This window comes from Oncorhynchus masou, chromosome 13, assembly GCF_036934945.1.
Source record: "Oncorhynchus masou masou isolate Uvic2021 chromosome 13, UVic_Omas_1.1, whole genome shotgun sequence".
In the NCBI taxonomy this organism is placed as follows: Eukaryota; Metazoa; Chordata; class Actinopteri; order Salmoniformes; family Salmonidae; genus Oncorhynchus; species Oncorhynchus masou.
Genome location: NC_088224.1, coordinates 83,329,737 through 83,356,123, shown reverse-complemented (window position 1 = coordinate 83,356,123; position 26,387 = coordinate 83,329,737). Strand labels below are relative to the sequence as shown.

Genomic DNA, 26,387 nt, shown 5'->3' with positions numbered 1-26,387 from the left:
AGACATAGAGCGAGAGAGAGAGAGAGAGACAGAGAGAGAGAGACAGAGAGACAGACAGAGAGAGAGACAGAGAGAGACAGAGAGAGAGAGAGAGAGAGATAGCGAGAGAGAGACATAGAGAGAGAGAGAGAGAGAGAGAGAGATAGAGAGAGACATAGAGCGAGAGAGAGAGAGAGAGAGAGAGAGAGAGAGAGAGAGAGACAGAGCGAGAGAGAGAGAGAGAGAGACTATCAGTCTCTGTGGGCCCGTTCTCCTGCGGTGGTTTAACTGTGGTGATGATGCTCCCCTCATTAATATTTGAAGAAAGAAGCTTCGTAGACATTTTATTATGATGCCTCTCTCTGGCATCTGTGGGGATGGGCTTATAAACTACACATAACTGCTGCTGAGGCACTCTGTAGGATGTTAAACTACACATAACTGCTGCTGAGGCACTCTGTAGGATGTTAAACTACACATAACTGCTGCTGAGGCACTCTGTAGGATGTTAAACTACACATAACTGCTGCTGAGGCACTCTGTAGGATGTTAAACTACACATAACTGCTGCTGAGGCACTCTGTAGGATGTTAAACTACACATAACTGCTGCTGAGGCACTCTGTAGGATGTTAAACTACACATAACTGCTGCTGAGGCACTCTGTAGGATGTTAAACTACACATAACTGCTGCTGAGGCACTCTGTAGGATGTTAAACTACACATAACTGCTGCTGAGGCACTCTGTAGTAGGATGTTAAACTACACATAACTGCTGCTGAGGCACTCTGTAGGATGTTAAACTACACATAACTGCTGCTGAGGCACTCTGTAGGATGTTAAACTACACATAACTGCTGCTGAGGCACTCTGTAGGATGTTAAACTACACATAACTGCTGCTGAGGCACTCTGTAGGATGTTAAACTACACATAACTGCTGCTGAGGCACTCTGTAGTAGGATGTTAAACTACACATAACTGCTGCTGAGGCACTCTGTAGGATGTTAAACTACACATAACTGCTGCTGAGGCACTCTGTAGGATGTTAAACTACACATAACTGCTGCTGAGGCACTCTGTAGGATGTTAAACTACACATAACTGCTGCTGAGGCACTCTGTAGGATGTTAAACTACACATAACTGCTGCTGAGGCACTCTGTAGGATGTTAAACTACACATAACTGCTGCTGAGGCACTCTGTAGTAGGATGTTAAACTACACATAACTGCTGCTGAGGCACTCTGTAGGATGTTAAACTACACATAACTGCTGCTGAGGCACTCTGTAGGATGTTAAACTACACATAACTGCTGCGGAGGCACTCTGTAGGATGTTAAACTACACATAACTGCTGCTGAGGCACTCTGTAGGATGTTAAACTACACATAACTGCTGCTGAGGCACTCTGTAGGATGTTAAACTACACATAACTGCTGCTGAGGCACTCTGTAGGATGTTAAACTACACATAACTGCTGCTGAGGCACTCTGTAGGATGTTAAACTACACATAACTGCTGCTGAGGCACTCTGTAGGATGTTAAACTACACATAACTGCTGCTGAGGCACTCTGTAGGATGTTAAACTACACATAACTGCTGCTGAGGCACTCCGTAGGATGATAAACTACACATAACTGCTGCTGAGGCACTCTGTAGGGATGTTAAACTACACATAACTGCTATACGTTGTTGATCTTTGTTGCATCAACAAAGTTGGTGGTATCATATTGGTGAGGTTTCCTAAAAGACATGGTGTAAAAATAGCAGCAGGAGGCTAGACAGAGAGGTAAACAAGAGAAAGAAGACAGGGACATGGTGAAGGAGAAAGGAGCAATAGAGAGATGGAGAAAGCAATGTATTTACACATTTCAAACTGCTTGTAGTGTGCATTGGGAGCCAAGGGTAACTCTGTTAAGGTGTCTGCAAACTAGGTTTGGTTTGCTCCTAGCATAACTCGGCTAGGCCAAGTGACAGTCTTTGCACACTACCTTAAACATTCTCTTGAAAAAAAAAAAAACGTCCATCTTGAGACGCAATAGCCAGTATACACTTCCTCAAAATAGTCCGAAAAAAGATAACTCAAGAAATCTGTCATTTAATTTTGACGTTTTTGCAGAGGAGATCATAGACGCCCAATTTTACGTACACCTAAAGATGTTTGGTTCAGTACTTCTCAAGTGAAAAAAAATGTGCAGGAACGACTGGGCATAAACCCTTGTCGTAGACCAAAAGGAACAAAAACGTCACAAAATGTCATCATGATATTTTAACAAACTGTTCTGAACTGTTTCGGATGGGAAGCATGCGGGCTCCTTTACTCTGTTAGTGGAAGTGATTGAAATAAAACCGCTTTGAACACAGTGTCTCCCATGTGGACTTTGGAGTCTTTTATGTAATGACTGTCTAATCCCTCTTCATCTCAGCCCAGGTTCAGGGCCCTGCCCAGTGTCTAATCCCTCTTCATCTCAGCCCAGGTTCAGGGCCCTGCCCAGTGTCTAATCCCTCTTCATCTCAGCCCAGGTTCAGGGCCCTGCCCAGTGTCTAATCCTCTTCATCTCAGCCCAGGTTCAGGGCCCTGCCCAGTGTCTAATCCCTCTTCATCTCAGCCCAGGTTCAGGGCCCTGCCCAGTGTCTAATACCTCTTCATCTCAGCCCAGGTTCAGGGCCCTGCCCAGTGTCTAATCCCTCTTCATCTCAGCCCAGGTTCAGGGCCCTGCCCAGTGTCTAATCCCTCTTCATCTCAGCCCAGGTTCAGGGCCCTGCCCAGTGTCTAATCCCTCTTCATCTCATCCCAGGTTTAGGGCCCTGCCCAGAGTCTAATCCCTCTTCTTCTCAGCCCAGGTTTAGGGCCCTGCCCAGTGTCTAATCCCTCTTCATCTCAGCCCAGGTTTAGGGCCCTGCCCAGTGTCTAATCCCTCTTCATCTCAGCCCAGGTTCAGGGCGCTGCCCAGTGTCTAATCACTCTTCATCTAAGCCCAGGTTTAGGGCCCTGCCCAATGTCTAATCCCTCTTCATCTCAGCCCAGGTTCAGGGCCCTGCCCAGTGTCTAATCCCTCTTCATCTCAGCCCAGGTTCAGGGCCCTGCCCAGTGTCTAATCCCTCTTCATCTCAGCCCAGGTTCAGGGCCCTGCCCAGTGTCTAATCCTCTTCATCTCAGCCCAGGTTTAGGGCCCTGCCCAGTGTCTAATCCCTCTTCATCTCAGCCCAGGTTTAGAGCCTTGCCCAGTGTCTAATCCCTCTTCATCTCATCCCAGGTTCAGGGCCCTGCCCAGTGTCTAATCCCTCTTCATCTCAGCCCAGGTTCAGGGCCCTGCCCAATGTCTAATCCCTCTTTATCTCATCCCAGGTTCAGGGCCCTGCCCAGTGTCTAATCCCTCTTCATCTCAGCCCAGGTTCAGGGCCCTGCCCAGTGTCTAATCCCTCTTCATCTCAGCCCAGGTTTAGGGCCCTGCCCAGTGTCTAATCCCTCTTCATCTCAGCCCAGGTTTAGAGCCTTGCCCAGTGTCTAATCCCTCTTCATCTCATCCCAGGTTCAGGGCCCTGCCCAGTGTCTAATCCCTCTTCATCTCAGCCCAGGTTCAGGGCCCTGCCCAATGTCTAATCCCTCTTTATCTCATCCCAGGTTCAGGGCCCTGCCCAGTGTCTAATCCCTCTTCATCTCATCCCAGGTTCAGGGCCCTGCCCAGTGTCTAATCCCTCTTCATCTCAGCCCAGGTTCAGGGCCCTGCCCAATGTCTAATCCCTCTTCATCTCAGCCCAGGTTCAGGGCCCTGCCCAGTGTCTAATCCCTCTTCATCTCAGCCCAGGTTCAGGGCCCTGCCCAGTGTCTAATCCCTCTTCATCTCATCCCAGGTTTAGGGCCCTGCCCAGAGTCTAATCCCTCTTCTTCTCAGCCCAGGTTTAGGGCCCTGCCCAGTGTCTAATCCCTCTTCATCTCAGCCCAGGTTCAGGGCGCTGCCCAGTGTCTAATCACTCTTCATCTAAGCCCAGGTTTAGGGCCCTGCCCAATGTCTAATCCCTCTTCATCTCAGCCCAGGTTCAGGGCCCTGCCCAGTGTCTAATCCCTCTTCATCTCAGCCCAGGTTCAGGGCCCTGCCCAGTGTCTAATCCCTCTTCATCTCAGCCCAGGTTCAGGGCCCTGCCCAGTGTCTAATCCCTCTTCATCTCAGCCCAGGTTCAGGGCCCTGCCCAATGTCTAATCCCTCTTTATCTCATCCCAGGTTCAGGGCCCTGCCCAGTGTCTAATCCCTCTTCATCTCATCCCAGGTTCAGGGCCCTGCCCAGTGTCTAATCCCTCTTCATCTCAGCCCAGGTTCAGGGCCCTGCCCAATGTCTAATCCTCTTCATCTCAGCCCAGGTTCAGGGCCCTGCCCAGTGTCTAATCCCTCTTCATCTCAGCCCAGGTTCAGGGCCCTGCCCAATGTCTAATCCCTCTTTATCTCAGCCCAGGTTCAGGGCCCTGCCCAGAGTCTAATCCCTCTTCATCTCAGCCCAGGTTTAGAGCCCTGCCCAGTGTCTAATCCCTCTTCATCTCATCCCAGGTTCAGGGCCCTGCCCAGTGTCTAATCCCTCTTCATCTCAGCCCAGGTTCAGGGCCCTGCCCAATGTCTAATCCCTCTTTATCTCATCCCAGGTTCAGGGCCCTGCCCAGTGTCTAATCCCTCTTCATCTCATCCCAGGTTCAGGGCCCTGCCCAGTGTCTAATCCCTCTTCATCTCAGCCCAGGTTCAGGGCCCTGCCCAGTGTCTAATCCCTCTTCATCTCAGCCCAGGTTCAGGGCCCTGCCCAGTGTCTAATCCCTCTTCATCTCAGCCCAGGTTCAGGGCCCTGCCCAGTGTCTAATCCTCTTCATCTCATCCCAGGTTCAGGGCCCTGCCCAGTGTCTAATCCCTCTTCATCTCAGCCCAGGTTCAGGGCCCTGCCCAGTGTCTAATCCCTCTTCATCTCAGCCCAGGTTCAGGGCCCTGCCCAGTGTCTAATCCCTCTTCATCTCAGCCCAGGTTCAGGGCCCTGCCCAATATCTAATCCCTCTTTATCTCATCCCAGGTTCAGGGCCCTGCCCAGTGTCTAATCCCTCTTCATCTCATCCCAGGTTCAGGGCCCTGCCCAGTGTCTAATCCCTCTTCATCTCAGCCCAGGTTCAGGGCCCTGCCCAGTGTCTAATCCCTCTTCATCTCAGCCCAGGTTCAGGGCCCTGCCCAATGTCTAATCCCTCTTCATCTCAGCCCAGGTTCAGGGCCCTGCCCGTGCCCGCTTTACTGTCTCAAAGCTGCCTCTCTCACTCTGTTTCCCAGACTGGGGTCTATCACAGAAGATAATGGAATCACAGGGGGGTGGGCGGTGGGGTGTAATCAGAGAGTGATAAATGGATGGAGTAATAAGCAAGTTAGAGAGAGTAAGTCAGGCAGAGAGAGAAATAAAATACAAACGTTGAGAAGGATGGAGGAAGAAGAAAAAAACAAGGAATGTGAGAGAGCAATAAAAAGGGAGGGGTGAGGCAGAGGTTTAGAGCAGAGCCTACTGGATTCTCTTTCTGTGTTTACAGCAACACTAACCGTGGTTAGGATCAGGTATATGATGCAGGCTGAGGTTCTACTTCAAGAAATACGTCTGAATGAACTATGAATGGTGAAAGTGGGGGGGGGTGGAGTGTATATTTGATTTTGAGTAGTGTGTAAATCTCCATGATTCAGAGATTGTGAATAGAATAGGTTGTTCCTGGAATAGGAGACACATCTTCTGACCCTAAAATAACACACTTCTCAGGGCCTTAGAAGCACACAGTGTGAGGCAGGACTAGGGTGTGTGTGTGTAGCAGGACATGAAAGCTACACTACGGATGCATACTCGAAACAAATTGCATCACCCTCCTTTAACGAAGCAGTGGATGAGTTACATACTGAGGAGAGGGGAAGTTTGTGGACAAGCGACATTGACATCAGAGAAATCTCTCTCTCTCTCTCTCTCTCTCTCTCTGTCTCTCTCTCTCTCTCTCTCTCTCTCTCTCTCTCAAGAGCTGCAGGGTTTTAGGGAGATTAATTGCATATATAACATCAGCACGGAATTGTAACAGTGAGGCATGAGTCAGAATTATTACTTTGATTTGTTGTTGTTGTGTTGTCTGTGTGAGAGATGACCTCCCAGAGGAGTCAGCGGAAACTGATTGTTTATGTGTAGTAATTATGTTAGTAGTGTTAGGCTCTCTACTGTGGAATTGGTATTGTTGAGAGGGCCAAAATAATTACTGGGAAACATTCTTGTGATATGAAAATCAAGTTGCAAATATAATTTTCTGTGTTTTGTCAACTCTTTTGACAAGCACACACACACACACACACCCTCACATGCACCCAGCAGCTGCAATTTGTTGTTGCAATTATGGACGACACAAACTGAAGCATCCACTCGTTAAAATGTTTGACGTATTTCACGAGATTCCGCTATGTGAATATACATTAATGAGCATCTCTTTCTCTGCCTCTCTGCCTGCATTCTGTTCTCAGTATTCCTGGCGTGTTCTTCTGGCTCTATGTCAAATGTCTATTGCATGTGTGTATAGTACAATTAGGCTTCAAGCATTCTCAGTACAATTAGCCTTCAAGCATTCTCAGTACAATTAGCCTTTAAGCATTCTCAGTACAATTAGCCTTTAAGCATTCTCAGTACAATTAGCCTTCAAGCATTCTCAGTACAATTAGCCTTTAAGCATTCTCAGTACAATTAGCCTTTAAGCATTCTCAGTACAATTAGCCTTTAAGCATTCTCAGTACAATTAGCCTTTAAGCATTCTCAGTACAATTAGCCTTTAAGCATTCTCAGTACAATTAGCCTTTAAGCATTCTCAGTACAATTAGCCTTTAAGCATTCTCAGTACAATTAGGCTTCATGCATTCTCAGTACAATTAGACTTCAAGCATTCTCAGTACAATTAGACTTCAAGCATTCCCTTCTCTCCTTCCTCCCTCTCTCTCTCCCTGCAGTCTGTTCGCAGTACTCGCGGGGTGTGTTTGCTATCTTCGGCCTGTACGACAAGCGTTCGGTGCACACCCTGACGTCGTTCTGCAGCGCTCTGCACATCTCCCTGGTCACGCCCAGTTTCCCCATGGAGGGGGAGGGCCAGTTCACCCTGCAGCTCCGCCCCTCTATCAGAGGAGCTCTGCTGTCCCTGCTGGACCACTACGACTGGAGTCGCTTCGTATTCCTCTACGACACAGACAGAGGTAAAAAATGTCAATCAAACAATACCCAACAATTAATCAATCAATCAGTCAGTCAGTGAGTAGGTCAACCAGTCAGTTAATCTGTCAGTCAGTCAATCAATAAATCAATCAATCAGTCAGTCAGTAGGTCAACCAGTCAGTTAATCTGTCAGTCAGTCAGTCAATCAATTAATCAATCAATCAGTCAGTCAGTCAGTAGGTCAACCAGTCGGTTAATCTGTCAGTCAGTCAATCAATCTAATCAAATCAATCCAAGGGAAGCAGAAAAGAGGAAAGAGGAAGAGTGGAAAATGGAAGGGAGTGAGCAGGAACTCTACACCGCTCAACCCAGTAATTCACATAGTTCAACCCAGTCATTTATACAGCTCAACCCAGTAATTCACATAGTTCAACCCAGTCATTTATACAGCTCAACCCAGTAATTCACATAGTTCAACCCAGTCATTTATACAGCTCAACCCAGTAATTCACATAGTTCAACCCAGTCATTCATACAGCTCAACCCAGTAATTCGCATAGTTCAACCCAGTCATTCATACAGCTCAACCCAGTAATTCACACAGCTCAACCCAGTAATTCACAGAGTTCAACCCAGTCATTCATACAGCTCAACCCAGTAATTCACACAGCTCAACCCAGTAATTCACAGAGTTCAACCCAGTCATTCATACAGCTCAACCCAGTAATTCACACAGCTCAACCCAGTAATTCACAGAGTTTAACCCAGTCATTCATACAGCTCAACCCAGTAATTCACACAGCTCAACCCAGTAATTCACAGAGTTCAACCCAGTCATTCATACAGCTCAACCCAGTAATTCACACAGCTCAACCCAGTAATTCACACAGCTCAACCCAGTAATTCCCATAGTTTAACCCAGTCATTCATACAGCTCAACCCAGTAATTCATACAGCTCAACCCAGTAATTCACAGAGTTTAACCCAGTCATTCATACAGTTCAACCCAGTCATTCATACAGCTCAACCCAGTAATTCACACAGCTCAACCCAGTAATTCACACCACATCCCAGTAATTTACACAACTCAACCCAGTCATTAAGACTTCTGAACCCACTAATTCACCCAGCTCAACCCAGTCACTCACACAGCTCAACCCATTAATTCACACAGCTCAACCCAGTAATTCACACAGCTCAACCCATTCATTAACACAGCTCAACCCAGTAATTCACACAGCTCAACCCATTCATTAAGACTTCTGAACCCACTAAATTCACCCAGCTCAACCCAGTCATTCTCACAGCTCAACCCAGTAATTCACACAGCTCAACCCAGTCATTAACTCAGCTTGTTACTGAACTAACTGTGACTGTGATCATCTATGGAGAGGCTGACAGAGACTAAAGTGAGCTTGTTCCCCTTGATGCTGTGTGTGCTGACAGATTGGACACAGCTGATGCCCTCCGCTCCGGACTATCGTCATGGGAATATTCAGCACGGAACCCTAAACCAGACATTCCCACATTCACTCACCATGCCAGGGTCTCGATGCCCTCTGAGTGGCTAGCAGTGCCAGTCCCGCCACACGATGAATTTTCTCAGTGTGTGTGTGTCTCCCTTCTGCCAGTCTCTCTGTGGCCCGGCTTGGCTAGGTCGACACCAAGGGGATTGTAGGTGCGGTTTCCGCTTCACTCACCCGTGACTCGCCGAGGCAGTGCCGTTCATTAGCATTTCCCATCAGCCCCGTGCTGTCGGTAATGTGGTGGAAAATGGGCAGTAAGAGGGATCTGTTTTATGCTCCATGCTCTGCAGACAGCATTGCACACACACACGCACACATATACACACAAATACACACACATATACACACACATATATACACACACACACACACAGATTTAGGTTCCGCAGCTACTGGGGGTTCAAGCTTTTGAAACTGGGAGAAAGGCAGGTGGAAACACACTGAGGATTTTGTAGGCCTGCATGTGTTTTTGACTGGGAAGTCAAAAAGATCTGTTCCCAAGCCTTCTTTTATGTGTTCATGTGTCACCTGATGTTTGGCTCTATAAAGCTGTTTTTTTTTCATTGTTACATTTCTCCTGTTGTCTGTTGTATAGTCAGGGATAGGCTCCAGTCAGGAGACAGACACCCAGTCTGGACACAGACAGACAGACAGACAGACAGACAGACAGACAGACAGACAGACAGACAGACAGACAGACAGACAGACAGGTAAGCAGGCAGGCATAGACACACAGGCAGGCGGGCAGGCAGGCAGACAGACAGACAGACAGACAGACAGACAGACAGACAGACAGACAGACAGACAGACAGGAGACAGACAGGCAGAACGTAAGACAGGCAGACAGACAGACATACTGTTAGCCTCCAGCTGAGGGGTGTTTACACAGGGACAGCTGTTGTTGATTGCTGCCGGGAGTGTTTGGGGGAACTGTGGACATAATGATGGAAGCATCAGGGTGAGAGAGACAAAGAGTGACAGAAAGACAGAGGGGAGACAGAGGGTGATAGAGAACGGCACAGACAGCAGAGGTGTCAGAGACAGGGGATCAGGACAGTACCTGGGGGCACAGTGACGGGTACTTTAGTATATGTGCTGCCGAAGCAAGCACAGTGACTTGTACTTTAGTGAAGGGTTGCACTAGACAGACAAGAAGAAAGAGGGACAGAGCGGGGATGCCAGTGAATAAAGGGGCATCTGGCATTTAGAGTGTTTTGCAATATTTCTGTTTTGTTTGATATTTCCAAGACACTGGTTTTGTTTACTTAAAATATTTTATCTATTTGTTTTATCTTCAGCTTCAATTTTCTAAAAATGTAATTTTTGGCATTTCTCCAGATTGATGATGTCTGGTTGTCTTTGTGTCTCTGATCTGTTGTCTAGGTTATGCCATCCTACAGGCAATCATGGAGCGAGCAGGTCAAAACGGTTGGCAGGTGAGCACCACATGGGCACACACATGCAAACACAGACACACACACACACACACACACAGGTTAATTGCTCTGACTCTGTGCAGGTGAGTGCCATCTGCGTGGAGAGTTTCAACGAGGCAGCGTACCGTCGTCTGCTAGAAGACCTGGACCGCCGGCAGGAGAGGAAGTATGTCATCGACCTGGAGCCTGAGAGACTGCAAAGCATTCTAGAACAGGTGAGCCTGAGAGACTGCAAAGCATTCTAGAACAGGTGAGTCTGATGAGAGACTGCAGAGCATTCTAGAACAGGTGAGTCTGATGAGAGACTGCAGAGCATTCTAGAACAGGTGAGTCTGATGAGAGACTGCAGAGCATTCTAGAACAGGTGAGTCTGAGAGATTGCAGAGCATTCTAGAACAGGTGAGTCTGAGAGACTGCAGAGCATTCTAGAACAGGTGAGTCTGATGAGAGACTGCAGAGCATTCTAGAACAGGTGAGTCTGATGAGAGACTGCAGAGCATTCTAGAACAGGTGAGTCTGAGAGACTGCAGAGCATTCTAGAACAGGTGAGTCTGATGAGAGACTGCAGAGCATTCTAGAACAGGTGAGTCTGATGAGAGACTGCAGACCATTCTAGAACAGGTGAGTCTGATGAGAGACTGCAGAGCATTCTAGAACAGGTGAGTCTGAGAGATTGCAGAGCATTCTAGAACAGGTGAGTCTGAGAGACTGCAGAGCATTCTAGAACAGGTGAGTCTGATGAGAGACTGCAGAGCATTCTAGAACAGGTGAGTCTGATGAGAGACTGCAGAGCATTCTAGAACAGGTGAGTCTGAGAGGCTGCAGAGCATTCTAGAACAGGTGAGTCTGATGAGAGACTGCAGAGCATTCTAGAACAGGTGAGTCTGAGAGACTTCAGAGCATTCTAGAACAGGTGAGTCTGAGAGACTGCAGAGCATTCTAGAACAGGTGAGTCTGATGAGAGACTGCAGAGCATTCTAGAACAGGTGAGTCTGATGAGATACTGCAGAGCATTCTAGAACAGGTGAGTCTGATGAGAGACTGCAGAGCATTCTAGAACAGGTGAGTCAGATGAGAGACTGCAGAGCATTCTAGAACAGGTGAGTCTGATGAGAGACTGCAGAGCATTCTAGAACAGGTGAGTCTGAGAGATTGCAGAGCATTCTAGAACAGGTGAGTCTGAGAGACTGCAGAGCATTCTAGAACAGGTGAGTCTGATGAGAGACTGCAGAGCATTCTAGAACAGGTGAGTCTGATGAGAGACTGCAGACCATTCTAGAACAGGTGAGTCTGATGAGAGACTGCAGAGCATTCTAGAACAGGTGAGTCTGAGAGATTGCAGAGCATTCTAGAACAGGTGAGTCTGAGAGACTGCAGAGCATTCTAGAACAGGTGAGTCTGATGAGAGACTGCAGAGCATTCTAGAACAGGTGAGTCTGATGAGAGACTGCAGAGCATTCTAGAACAGGTGAGTCTGAGAGGCTGCAGAGCATTCTAGAACAGGTGAGTCTGATGAGAGACTGCAGAGCATTCTAGAACAGGTGAGTCTGAGAGACTTCAGAGCATTCTAGAACAGGTGAGTCTGAGAGACTGCAGAGCATTCTAGAACAGGTGAGTCTGATGAGAGACTGCAGAGCATTCTAGAACAGGTGAGTCTGATGAGATACTGCAGAGCATTCTAGAACAGGTGAGTCTGATGAGAGACTGCAGAGCATTCTAGAACAGGTGAGTCAGATGAGAGACTGCAGAGCATTCTAGAACAGGTGACTACAGAACTCAACATCACACACCCTTACACACACACTCTCTCTCAGCCTTGTGGTAGTTCATACGCATTAGTACCCCTCTCCTCCTCTCTTCACTGAACACAACTACTGACGGCCAGACTGTGACTCTAACAGTTGAGACAGGTGTGTCTGTCTGCCTCTTCTCTGCTGCTGTCATCTTTGACCCCAGCTCCAGGGTAATGTCCCATTGGTCAGCCATCTGTCACTACTTCCCTGTGCATGCATCATTTCCTCTTCTGGCCAGGTCTCCCTTCCTGTCTACTGGTCTGACAAATATGGGCAGACACACACCAGCAACTACAAGCATGGACACACGCACAAATACACACACAAACACACACCTGTGCAGTGGTCTGCCCAGGAACAGCAGGCTCAGTAGTATTGGCATGGATGGCATCATCAGTCCGACAGATTGCTCTCTCTCTCTCTCAATTTTAAAGGGCTTTATTGTCATGGGAAACATATGTTTACATTGCCAAATCAAGTGAAATAGATAATTAACAAAAGTGAAATAAACAATTTAAAAAAAATGTTTATCACAAAAGTTGTATTTACAATGGTTCGTTCTCCCCTCTTCTCCTCCTCTATTTTCCTCTTCTCTTCCTCTCTTTCTCCAGGCTGTTAGTGTGGGGAAACATGTCAAAGGCTACCATTACATCTTGGCCAACCTGGTAAGTGTGTGTGTGACTTCTTAGTGCATCCCAATAGTCTAAAGTGGTTTCATTTCCTTTCTGCTCCCCTGCTGCTCTCCTTCATCTCTGCTAACATGAACCAACTGAACAAGTGAAAGCATATACCCTTGTCCCCATCCACATTATAATATGTTTTTTTAGATTAGTGCAGATGAAAGAGAGGAGACGAGGAGAAGAGAGGAAGGGGGAAGGTTGTGGTATGTACAGAGGGGTACAGGCAGGTGGCTGAGGTTTACCTTGTCTCTGAGGAAAATGTGAGTCAAATCTGAGCCAGACAGACAGAACCATGCCTTTGTGAGGAGAATGGTTTGAAGGCACTTCAGACAGTGCATTCCCTTTCTCTCTCCGTCCCCCACTCTCTCTTTCTCCTTCTCTCTCTCCTTCTCTCTCTCTCTAGCTTGGGAAAAGAAGGTGCATCCCTGTCTCAGAGCTTCTATTTTCAGGCAAAGCCAGGGTAATCTTCAAATGCAGTTGTGCCTAACACCTCTCTCTCTCTCTCTCCCTCTCTCTCTCTCTCCGCCTCCCCCTCCCCCTCTTCCTCTCCCTCGCTCTCTCCCCTCCCTCTTCCTCTCCCTCTCTCTCCCCCTCCCCCTTCCTCTCCCTCCCTCTCTTCCTCTCCCTCTCCCCTCCCCCTTCCTCTCCCTCCATCTCTCTCTCCCTCTCTCTCCCCCTCCCCCTCCCCCTCCCCCTTCCTCTCCCTCTCTCTCTTCCTCTCCCTCTCTCTCTCCCCCCCCCTCCCTCTCCCTCTTCCTCTCCCTCTCTCTCTCCTCTCCCTCTCTCTCCCCTCCCCCTTCCTCTCCCTCTCTCTCTTCCTTTCCCTCTCTCTCTTCGTCTCCCTCTCTCTCTCCCTCTTCCTCTTCCTCTCCCTCTTCCTCTCCCTCTCTCTCTTCCTCTCCCTCTCTCTCTTCCTCTCCCTCTCTCTCTTCCTCTCCTCTCCCCCTCCCTCTCCCTCTCTCTTCATCTCCCTCTCTCTTCATCTCCCTCTCTCTCTTCCTCTCCCTCTCTCTCCCCCTCCCTCTCCCCCTTCCTCTCCCTCTCCCTCTCCCTCTCTCTCCACTGTCTCTCTCCCATCAAGGGTTTTAAAGACATATCTCTAGAGAGATTTATGCATGGTGGGGCTAACATCACAGGGTTCCAGTTGGTTGACTTCAGTAAGCCAATAGTCCTCAAACTGATGCAGCGCTGGAACAAACTGGACCAGAGAGAGTACCCAGGCTCTGACATCCCACCCAAGGTACACACACACTCACACTGCTGCAGATGGTTCTAGAATCATGTTGGGGAGAGAACTATTTTCTTCCGTCACAGCTCTTTAACCAATAACACTGACTCCGAGAAGCAGCAGGAAACACTCAGCTGTTAGACATAGTGTCCCACACCTCTCTCTCCCTCTCTCCAAATCAAAGGGCTTTATTGGCATGGGAAAAATATGTTACATGGACAAGCAAGTGAAATAGACATTAAACAAAAGTGAAATAAACAATTAAAAATTAACAGTAAGTGTTACACTATGCACAGCTATTTTCACGTCTCTCCAGAGATGTTTGATCGGGTTCAAGTCCAGGCTCAAGGACATTAAGAAACTTGTCCCAAAGCCACTCCTGCGTTGTCTTGGCTGTGTGCTTTGGGTCGTTTTCCTGTTGGAAGGTGAACCTTCACCCCAGTCGAGGTCCTGAGTGCTCTGAAGCAGGTTTTCATCAAGGATCTCTCTGTGCTTTGCTCCGTTCATCTTTGCCTCGATCCTGACTAGTCTCCCAGTCCCTGCCACTGAAAAACGTCCCTACAGCATGATGCTGCCACCACCGTGCTTCACCATAGGGATGGGGCTAGGTTTCCTCCAGACGTGACACTTGGGATTCAGGACAAAGAGTTCAATCTTGGTTTCATCAGACCAAAGAATCTTGTTTCTCATGGTCTCAAATAAAATAAAATGGTATTTGTCACTTGGCACATTCAACTGGTATAGGCCTTACAGTGAAATGCTTACTTACGAGCCCTTAACTTGTTATGGCTGCAATCCCACTAACGAGATAAGTGTCATCAACAACCGCTGAATAGCATAGCGCTACATTCAATAAATATTACTACAAATATTTATATTAATTAAATCACAAGTGCAATATAGGAAAACACAGCTTAGCCTTTTGTTAATCCACCCGTCGTGTCAGATTTTGAAAATATGCTTTACAGCGAAAGCAATCCAAGCATTTGTGTAAGTTTATCGATTGCACGACAAAACATTAAGTACACTTAGCATCAGGTAGCTTGGTCACGAAAATCAGAAAAGCAATCAAATTAATAGTTTACCTTTGATGATCTTCGGATGTTTTCACTCAGGAGACTCCCAGTTACACAACAAATGTTCCAGTTTGTTCCATAAAGATAATTGTTATATCCAAAATACCTCCTTTTGTTTGGCGCGTTATGTTCAGACATCCACAGGAAAGAGCGGTCATGACAACGCAGACGAAAATTCCAAATAGTTTCCATAATGTCCATAGAAACATGCTAAAGTTTTTTGTAATCAATCCTCAGGTTGTTTTTAAAATATATAATTGATAATATATCAACCACAAATGCCTTTCAAAGTAGGAGAGGGAAAAGCAATACCTATCCAAACTCTGTTGCGTGAGCAAAACTCATGTGACCACTTGACGTGATGTTATCCTTCTGGCTCATTTTTTTTTTTTTTAAAGCCTGAAACTATGTCTGAAGACTGTTGACAACTTGAGGAAGCGATAGGAAAAGGAATCTGGTTCATATCCCTTTAAATCCAGCAAAGGGAGGCTATGGAACATGGAGTTTTCAAAATAGAAGCCACTTCCTGTTTTGATTTTCCTCTGGGTTTCGCCTACAATATCAGTTCTGTTATACTCACAGACAATATTTGGACAGTTTTGGAAACTTTAGAGTGTTTTCTATCCAATACTACTAATAATATGCATATATTCGCAACTGAGACTGAGGAGCAGGCCGTTTACAATAGGCACCTTTTCATCCAAGCTACTCAATACTGCCACTGCAGCCATAAAAAGTTAAACAACAATTCAGTTTTAAGAAAATCCCCCAAAAGTAAGAGATGAGAATAACAAATAATTATAAAGTAGCAGAGTCTTTAAGTGCCTCTAAACGGGCTGTCATGTGCCTTACTGAGGAGTAGCTTCCATCTGGCCACTCTACCATAAAAGCATAAATGGTGAAGTGCTGCAGAGATGGTTGTCCTTCTGGAAAATTCACCCATCTCCACAGAGGAACTCTAGCGCTCTGTCAGAGTTACCATCGGGTTCTTGGTCACCTCCCTGACAAAGGCCCTTCTCCCCCGATTGTTCAGTTTGGCCGAGTGGCCAGCTCTGGAAGAGTCTTGGTGGTTCCAAACTTCTTCCATTTAAGAATAATGGAGGCCATTATGTTCTTGGGGACCATCAAACCTGCAGATCTGTGCCTTGACACAATCCTTTCTCGGAGCTCTAAAGACAATTCCTTCCACCTCATGGCTTGGTGTTTGCTCTGACATGCACATCATCTGTGGGACCTTATATAGACAGGTGTGTGCCTTTCCAAATCATGTCCAATCAATTGAATTTACCACAGGTGGACTCCAATTAAGTTGTAGAAACATCTTAAGGATGTTCAATGGAAACAGGATGCATCTGAAATCAATATTGAGTCTCATAGTAGTAAAAGGTCTGAAAATATCCGTAAGAATTATAGAAAGCTACGCCAGATAACAGAAATACTCATCATTAACTTTGACTAAAGATACATGATCTACATATAATTAAAGATACACTGGTTCTTAATGCAACCGCTGTGTCCGATTTTTTTAAACATTACGGAAAAAGCCTACCATGCAATAATCTGAGACGGCGCTCATACGTAAAAGTATTTCTCCGCCATGTTGGAGTCAACAGAAATACGAAATTACATCATAAATATTCCCTTACCTTTGATGATCTTTCATCAGAATGCAGTGCAAGGAGTCCTAGTTCCACATTAAATTGTTGTTTTGTTCCATAATGTCCAATACTAGTGTCCAAGTAGCTGCATATGCTATCACTTTCAGCTCACATGCCCAAAAACTGACTGCTGGTCCAGGATAACTCGCACGAAAACTTCCAAAAGATATAGTCCAGGTCGAATAAACTGGTCAAACTAAGTAGAGAATCAATCTTCAGGATGTTATTATCATATATATCCAATAACGTTCCAACCGGATCATACGCTTTCAGCTGCAGCCAAATGGAACGACAGTGGCACCAACAGAGAAATGCGCCACAGGAAAATGGCATTCTGTCAGGACACTGACTATTTCCCCACCCATTCGGTCAAAGTTCACAGCAAATGCTCCATTCCACGTTCTACTGAATGAGGAAATCTAGTGGAAGGCGTGGGAAGTGCTACCAGATCCATATCGTGTTGGGAAAGGAGGGGGCGATGACGTCAAAGTTGCCTCACATTCAGAATTTCACTTCTTGTTTGGAAGATTGCCTGCACTATGAGTTCTGTTATACTCACATACATAATTAAAACAGTTTTAGAAACTTCAGAGTGTTTTCTATCCAATAGTAATAATAATATGCATATATTAGCAATCTAGGACAGAGTAGGATGCAGTTCACTATGGGCAAGCAATTCATCCAAAGTGAAAATACTGCCCCCTATCCTCAACAAGTTTTAACTTGCTTCCCGACTCTCAGCGTACAGTGTTACAGATTCACCATAGTGAAGGCGGAGGCTCAGGTTTTCTGAGTCTCTATGTTTTTGGTTGGGTAGGTTTCTCAATACCTTTCTTAGGTTTTTGTGTTCTTCATCAAACCATTTGTCATTGTTGTTCATTTTCTTATGTTGTCTGCTTGACATTTTTTGTTTTGATAGGGAAGCTATATGGTAAAATATACTATTTCGATTTTCACCTTCATTTTTACATTACGTTTACACCTTCAATCTCTCTCTCTCCATATCTCCATGGTTGTCCATCTCAGCAGTATTCATCCAGCACGCGTTGCACTAGGATAACTAGCCCTGCCCTAGGATGACTAGCCCTGCCCTAGGATGACTAGCCCTACCCTAGGATGACTAGCCCTGCCCTAGGATGACTAGCCCTACCCTAGGATGACTAGCCGTACCCTAGGATGACTAGCCCTGCCCTAGGATGACTAGCCCTGCCCTAGGATGACTAGCCCTACCCTAGGATGACTAGCCCTACCCTAGGATGACTAGCCCTGCCCTATGATGACTAGCCCTACCCTAGGATGACTAGCCCTGCCCTAGGATGACTAGCCCTGCCCTAGGATGACTAGCCCTACCCTAGGATGTCTAGCCCTGCCCTAGGATGACTAGCCCTACCCTAGGATGACTAGCCCTACCCTAGGATGACTAGCCCCGTCCTAGGATGACTAGCCCTGCCCTAGGATGACTAGCCCTGCCCTAGGATGACTAGCCCTACCCTAGGATGACTAGCTCTACCCTAGGATGACTAGCCCTACCCTAGGATGACTAGCCCTAGCCCTGCCCTAGGATGACTAGCCCTACCCTAGGATGACTAGCTCTACCCTAGGATGACTAGCCCTGCCCTAGGATGACTAGCCCTAGCCCTGCCACAGGATGACTAGCCTTGCCCTAGGATGACTAGCCCTGCCCTAGGATGACTAGCCCTACCCTAGGATGACTAGCCCTACCCTAGGATGACTAGCCCTGCCCTAGGATGACTAGCCCTACCCTAGGATGACTTGCCCTGCCCTAGGATGACTAGCCCTACCCTAGGATGACTAGACATACCCTAGGATGACTAGCCCTGCCCTAGGATGACTAGCCCTACCCTAGGATGACTAGCCCTACCCTAGGATGACTAGCCCTGCCCTAGGATGACTAGCCCTACCCTAGGATGACTTGCCCTGCCCTAGGATGACTAGCCCTACCCTAGGATGACTAGCCCTGCCCTAGGATGACTAGCCCTACCCTAGGATGACTAGCCCTGCCCTAGGATGACTAGCCCTACCCTAGGATGACTAGCCCTACCCTAGGATGACTAGCCCTGTCCTAGGATGACTAGCCCTGCCCTAGGATGACTAGCCCTGCCCTAGGATGACTAGCCCTACCCTAGGATGACTAGCTCTACCCTAGGATGAATAGCCCTACCCTAGGATGACTAGCCCTGCCCTAGGATGACTAGCCCTACCCTAGGATGACTAGCCCTAGCCCTGCCCCAGGATGACTAGCCTTGCCCTAGGATGACTAGCCCTGCCCTAGGATGACTAGCCCTACCCTAGGATGACTAGCCCTACCCTAGGATGACTAGCCCTGCCCTAGGATGACTAGTCCTACCCTAGGATGACTAGCCCTGCGCTAGGATGACTAGCCCTACCCTAGGATGACTAGACATACCCTAGGATGACTAGCCCTGCCCTAGGATGACTAGCCCTACCCTAGGATGACTAGCCCTACCCTAGGATGACTAGCCCTGCCCTAGGATGACTAGCCCTACCCTAGGATGACTTGCCCTGCCCTAGGATGACTAGCCCTACCCTAGGATGACTAGCCCTACCCTAGGATGACTAGCCCTGTCCTAGGATGACTAGCCCTGCCCTAGGATGACTAGCCCTGCCCTAGGATGACTAGCCCTGCCCTAGGATGACTAGCCCTACCCTAGGATGACTAGCTCTACCCTAGGATGACTAGCCCTACCCTAGGATGACTAGCCCTGCCCTAGGATGACTAGCCCTACCCTAGGATGACTAGCCCTAGCCCTGCCCCAGGATGACTAGCCTTGCCCTAGGATGACTAGCCCTGCCCTAGGATGACTAGCCCTACCCTAGGAAGACTAGCCCTACCCTAGGATGACTAGCCCTGCCCTAGGATGACTAGTCCTACCCTAGGATGTCTAGCCCTGCCCTAGGATGACTAGCCCTGCCCTAGGATGACTAGCCCTACCTTAGGATGACTAGCCCTGCCCTAGGATGACTAGCCCCGCCCTAGGATGACTAGCCCCACCCTAGGATGACTAGCCCCGCCCTAGGATGACTAGCCCTACCCTAGGATGACTAGCTCTGCCCTAGGATGACTAGCCCTAACCTAGGATGACTAGCCCTGCCCTAGGATGACTAGCCCTACCCTAGGATGACTAGCCCTGCCCTAGGATGATTAGCCCTACCCTAGGATGACTAGCCCTGCCCTAGGATGACTAGCCCTGCCCTAGGATGACTAGCCCTACCCTAGGATGACTAGCCCTGCCCTAGAATGACTAGCCCTACCCTAGAATGACTAGCCCTGCCCTAGGATGACTAGGCCTGCCCTATGATGACTAGCCCTGCCCTAGTATGACTAGCCCTGCCCCGGTATGACTAGCCCTGCCCTAGTATGACTAGCTCTTGCCTAGGATGACTTGCCCTGCCTTAGGATGACTAGCCCTGCCCTAGGATGACTAGCCCTGCCCTGGTATGAATAGCCCTGCCCTAGTATGACTAGCTCTTGCCTAGGATGACTTGCCCTGCCTTAGGATGACTAGCCCTACCCTAGGATGACTAGCCCTGCCCCAGAATGACTAGCTCTTGCCTAGGATGACTTGCACTGCCTTAGGATGACTAGCCCTGCCCTAGGATGACTAGCCCTGCCCTAGGATGACTAGCCCTGCCCTAGTATGACTAGTCTTGCTCTCTAGGATGACTAGCTCTGCCCTAGGATGACTAGCTCTTCCCTATTATGACCAGCTCTGCCCTAGGATGACTAGTCCGGCCCTAGGATGACAAGCCCTGCCTTAGGATGACTAGCCCTGCCCTATGATGACTAGCTCTGCCCTAGGATGACTAGCCCTGCCCCAGGATGACTAGCTCTTGCCTAGGAGGACTTGCCCTGCCTTAGGATGATTAGGCCTGCCCTAGGATGACTAGCACTGCCCTAGTATGACTAGCCCTGCCCAAGGATGACTAGCCCTGCCCTAGTATGACTAGCCCTGCCCTAGGATGACTAGCCCTGCCCTAGTATGACTAGCTCTTGACTAGGATGACTTGCCCTGCCCTAGGATGACTAGCCCTGCCGAACGATGACTAGCTTTGCGCTAGGATTGCAAGCCCTGCCCTAGGACGACTAGCCCTGCCCTAGGATGACTAGCTCTGCCCTAGGATGACTAGCCCTAGACCTGCCCCAGGATGACTAGCCTTGCCCTAGGATGACTAGCTCTGCCCTAGGATGACTAGCCCTGCCCTAGGATGACTAGCCCTGCCCTAGGATGACCTGCCCCGCCCTAGGATGACCTGCCCCGCCCTAGGATGACTAGCCCTGACCTAGAATGACTAGCTCTGCCCTAGAATGACTAGCCCTGCTCTAGGATGACTAGCCCTGCCCTAGGATGACTAGCCCTGCCCTAGGATGACTAGCCCTGCCCTAGGATGACTAGCTCTGCCCTAGGATGACTAGCTCTGCCCTAGGATGACTAGCCCTAGCCCTGCCCCAGGATGACTTGCCTTGCGCTAGGATGACTAGCTCTGCCCTAGAATGACTAGCCCTGCCCTAGGATGACTAGCTCTGCCCTAGGATGACTAGCTCTGCCCTAGGGTGACTAGCCCTGCCCTATGGTGACTAGCCCTGCCCTTGGATGACCTGCCCCGCCCTAGGATGACTAGCCCCGACCTAGGATGACTAGCTCTGCCCTAGGATGACTAGCTCTGCCCTAGGATGACTAGCTCTGCCCTAGGATGACTAGCTCTGCCCTAGGATGACTAGCCCTGCCCTAGGATGACTAGCTCTTTCCTAGGATGACCTGCCCCGCCCTAGGATGACTAGCCCTGACCTAGGATGACTAGCTCTGCCCTAGGATGACTAGCTCTGCCCTAGGATGACTAGCTCCGCCCTAGGATGACTAGCTCTGCCCTAGGATGACTAGCCCTGCCCTAGGATGACTAGCTCTGCCCTAGGATGACTAGGTCAGTGCCGTTTTTAAAATTAGGGAGGATGTTTTTTTTTCATGAGCATGGCCTTATTTCTGTAAGGGAATTCACCCCTGTATTGGACAAAAATGAATGGCAAATTATTTGCATAGTACAAACCATGTACACATTGGTCAATACCACCCAAATCGGCGTTGATTCATGCAAAGTGTACTTCAAATGCCATATGGCTATTGCCAGTTGTAACACTTCAAAAATCCAACAGGTGGCGTGTGCGCTCCACTGTGGTTTTTCATATTGATATTGGACTCCAAGTCAACATCCAAAAGCCAAATTTTGAAAAAATTGATTTTTTCTCAAAAACTTATCACCCCTTAAAAAAGTGCTTTCTGGACCGTTTTTCGAAATTCTTTCGCTTTTTTGGTCAATTACACATGTGTAAGAACTGTATGAATATACTTTTGTCCAATTTTATTATCATTATTTTTTTTTTTTTTTTACTTGCGCATTATTGCATGTGTTTTGTCCATCTGCAATATGATTTCATAGGAAGTCAGAAGTCAAAAGTCAATAATTGCAAAATTTCATAAAAAACTTCACACACCCCTAAAAAAGTGCTTTCTGGACCGTTTTTCGAAAATTTTTCGAATTTTGTGTCAATTACACACGTATAAGAACTGTATCAACATACTTTAGTCATATTTTATTATCATAATGTTTTTTGTTTTTTTTTACTTGTGCATAAGGCATATGTTTTGTGGGGGCCAAATGTCATAAGAAATTTGACATGCTCAAAAATCCTTCAGAAATGCAAAATTGACTGGCCTGATGAACTCGGGATGGCCGGGCAGTGATTGTTGTTCCTTTCAATCACTCGTGGTGTTGATTTCATCATGTCCATTTGTTTATGTTTTCTCACTTTTGCAAAGTCACTGTGCATTTGCAATATGGTTAACTGGGCATTCACCATCACCAATTTGTCATGCTATAAAAATCGTGCAGGAATGCCAAATTGACTGGCCCGATGAACTCGGGATGGCTGGGCAGTGATTCTGGTAACTCTCCATCGCTCGTTTGGGTTGATTTCAGAATGTCACTTTTGGTGATGGTACCTCACTGTTAAAACATATTGCAAATGTTTTCTCACTTTTGCAAAGTCACTGAAAATTCGTGCAGGAATGCCAAATTGACTGGCCCGATGAAGTCGGGATGGCTTGGCAGTGATTCTGGTACCTCTCCATCGCTCGTTAGGGTTGATTCCAGAATGTCCATTTGGTGATGTTTCTCACTCTTTCAAAGTCACTGTGCATTTGCCATATTGTTAACTGGGCATTCACCATCACCAATTTGTCATGCTATAAAAATCATGCAGGAATGCCAAATTGACTGGCCCGATGAACTCGGGATGGCTGGGCAGTGATTCTGGTACCTCTCCATCGCTCGTTTGGGTTGATTTCAGAATGTCACTTTTGGTGATGGTACCTCACTGTTAAAACATATTGCAAATGTTTTCTCACTTTTGCAAAGTCACTGTGCATTTGCCATATGGTTAACTGGGCATTCACCATCACCAATTTGTCATGCTATAAAAATCATGCAGGAATGCCAAATTGACTGGCCCGATGAACTCGGGATGGCTGGGCAGTGATTCTGGTACCTCTCCATCGCTCGTTTGGGTTGATTTCAGAATGTCACTTTTGGTGATGGTACCGCACTGTTAAAACATATTGCAAATGGACAAGAGTCACCTGCAAGTCACCGTCCATCAGTCAATTTGATATCATTCAAAGCTAACTATTGGAGGCACTGTCAGTCTCTACGCACCCCAATAATACGTCCCTCCATCCAAGTTGTGTATCTGTGTGATTTAGTTTTCCTTTGAATTTTTATGGGAAGAATGACTGATTTACAGTTCATGGGGGTTGCCTAATCATATATATGAAGTTTTGGAAAGATCTGATTTTTTAACCCCTCCAAACAGCCCATGAGAAACCAATTATGGCACTTCCGGTTTGCACAGGAAGCTGTAACTCAACAAACATCTTCATTGGGGTATTCCATTACAGAATCCTGAGTTTTAAGTCTTTACCATTAAAACTGACTGATTTACACAGGGTTGAATGCACTATGTCTATCAAACTGCAGGCAGGTTATGGGTATACACTTTTAGGGCGATTTGAACCACTTCCGGTTGGTCCAGGAAGCTTAGAATCGACACAGGTAGACCTTATAGTGGCCTGATGGACTGGTACCAAAGACAGGTTCATACAGCATTCATAACCCATATAGACTCCAGGTTGTATTTAGTGGAGCAGCCAATGTATTCCTATGGGGAGAGAAGTCAATGCACACTGTTTTTATGTAAACACCTTCTTTTGACTGTGAAGGGTTAATGTCACACGGTCAAGGATAGGCTTGCACAGATTGGGATGACCTTAGGAACAGTCCTGTGTTTGAATTGTCCTTCTAAACCTAACGGTTCCGCCGCTGTCACCCAAAGTCAAATGACGTACTGGTGCAGGCTTCATATTGGGCCTATTTTTCTCATGGTCGCTGCGCTCAGACCGAGCGAGCTACGGTCAAGCGGGGCGCCTCGTTGAACTCGGCACAGTCTGGACACTATGGTGATGCCATTTATTGTGTTGATTTCACAATGTCCATTTGGTAATGTTTTCTCACTCTTTCAAAGTCACTGTGCTTTTGCCATATAGTTAACTGGGCAGTCACCATCACCAATTTGTCATGCTATAAAAATCGTGCAGGGATGCCAAATTGACTGGCCCGATGACCTCAGGATGGCTGGGCATCGATACTGGTACCTCTCCATCGCTCGTTAGGGTTGATTTCAGAATGTCGCTTTTGGTGATGGTACCTCACCGCTTAAACATATTGCAAATGGACAAGAGTCACCTGCAAGTCACCGTCCATCTGTCAATTTGATATCATTCTGACACCAAACTGATACAAACTGACACCAAACCCACTTTTCCCAACTCGTTTAGGAGCCAAGTATCACATACTTCAGAGCTGGCCCAAAATTCACAACGCCTTCGGTACAATCCATAAAAAAAACATAAAACACATAGTTACTTTCTAGCTGCGGGGCCAGTTCGGACATTATGTGTAGTCCTATGTGAGGCGACCCCGAATCCCGAGTTTCGGCTCAATAGGTCATTTGGTGTCCGAGTAAAAGCCTAATTGGTGCTGAAAATCCACGTTTTTCCATGCCTTGCTATGGGGTCCTTGAATGAGCAATCGGACAGAAACGTTGGGGTCCGTGTCTATGGGCCGAGCTGGTTTCAATGCACCTAGTCTTGTGTCTCTGAGACTTTTCTAAATGTCGCCATTTTCGTAATGGTCAAAATGAATTGAAGTCATTGCAAATGTTCGAGGCTGTTTCTCGGTCCGAGAACATTCTGGAGTGCCGTAACTCACCACGCACTATCGACCTGAGGTCTAGAACAGGTTTCTAAAGTTTCGGAACTCTAGGTCTGACGGTTCTTTTTTAGCTCGAACAAAGCTAACTATTGGAGGCACTGTCAGTCTCTACGCACCCCAATACGTCCCTCCATCCAAGTTGTGAATCTGTGTGATTTAGTTTTCCTTTGACTTTTTATGGGAAAAATGACTGATTTACAGTTCATGGGGGTTGCCTAATCATATATATGAAGTTTTGGAAAGATCAGATTTTTTTAACCCCTCCAAACAGCCCATGAGACACCAATTATGGCACTTCCGGTTGTCACAGGAAGCTGTAACTCAACATACATCCTCATTGGGGTATTCTATTAAAGAATCCTGAGTTTTAAGTCTTTACGTTAAGAATTGACTGATTTACACAGGGTTCAATGCACTATGTCCATCAAATTGCAGGCAGTGTATGGATATACACTTTTAGGGTGATTTTAAGCACTTCCGGTTGGTCCAGGAAGCCTAGAATCGACACAGGTAGACCTTATAGTAGCCTGATGGATTGGTACCGAAGACAGGTTCATACAGCATTCATAACCCATATAGACTCCAGGTTGTATTTAGTGGAGCAGCCAATGTATTCCTATGGGGAGAGAAGTCAATGCACACTGTATTTATGTAAACACCTTCTTTTGACTGTGAAGGGTTAATGTCACACGGTCAAGGTTAGGCTTGCACAGATCAGGAGGACCTTAGGAACATTCCTGTGGTTGAATTGTCCTTCTAAACCTAACGGTTCCGCCACTGTCACTCAAAATCAAATGACGTACTGGTGCAGGCTTCATATTGGGATTATTTTTCTCATGGTCGCTGCGCTCAGACCGAGCGAGCTACGGTCAAGCGGGGCGCCTCGTTGGACTCGGCACAGTCTGGACACTATGGTGATGCCATTGTTTGTGTTGATTTCAGAATGTCCATTTGCTAATGTTTTCTCACTCTTTCAAAGTCACTGTGCATTTGCCATATGGTTAACTGGGCATTCACCATCACCAATTTGTCATGCCATAAAAATCATGCAGGAATGCCAAATTGACTGGCCCGATGAACTCAGGATGGCTGGGCAGTGATTCTGGTACCTCTCCATCGCTCGTTTGGGTTGATTTCAGAATGTCCATTTGGTGATGGTACCTCACTGTTAAAACATATTGCAAATGTTTTCTCACTTTTGCAAAGTCACTGAAAATTCGTGCAGGAATGCCAAATTGACTGGCCCGATGAACTCGGGATGGCTCGGCAGTGATTCTGGTACCTTTCCATCGCTCGTTAGGGTTGATTTCAGAATGTCCATTTGGTGATGGTACCTCACTGTTAAAACATATTGCAAATGTTTTCTCACTTTTGCAAAGTCACTGAAAATTTGTGCAGGAATGCCAAATTGACTGGCCCGATGACCTCGGGATGGCTGGGCAGTGATTCTGGTACCTCTCCAT

The 26,387-nt window shown here is 47.2% G+C and overlaps 1 protein-coding gene across 2 annotated transcripts in view; it reads left to right on the top strand.

Annotated features, from left to right (window-relative positions):
* LOC135553142 (glutamate receptor 4-like) overlaps positions 1 to 26,387 on the top strand; it is a 110,268-nt gene that overhangs the window by 51,016 nt on the left and 32,865 nt on the right. For both annotated transcript variants that reach the window (XM_064985285.1, XM_064985284.1), the window contains 5 exons: positions 6,965 to 7,204; positions 10,073 to 10,125; positions 10,209 to 10,340; positions 12,530 to 12,583; positions 13,680 to 13,838. In XM_064985285.1, the coding sequence (XP_064841357.1) occupies positions 6,965 to 7,204; positions 10,073 to 10,125; positions 10,209 to 10,340; positions 12,530 to 12,583; positions 13,680 to 13,838 (638 nt within the window). The remainder of the gene's footprint in view (positions 1 to 6,964; positions 7,205 to 10,072; positions 10,126 to 10,208; positions 10,341 to 12,529; positions 12,584 to 13,679; positions 13,839 to 26,387) is intronic.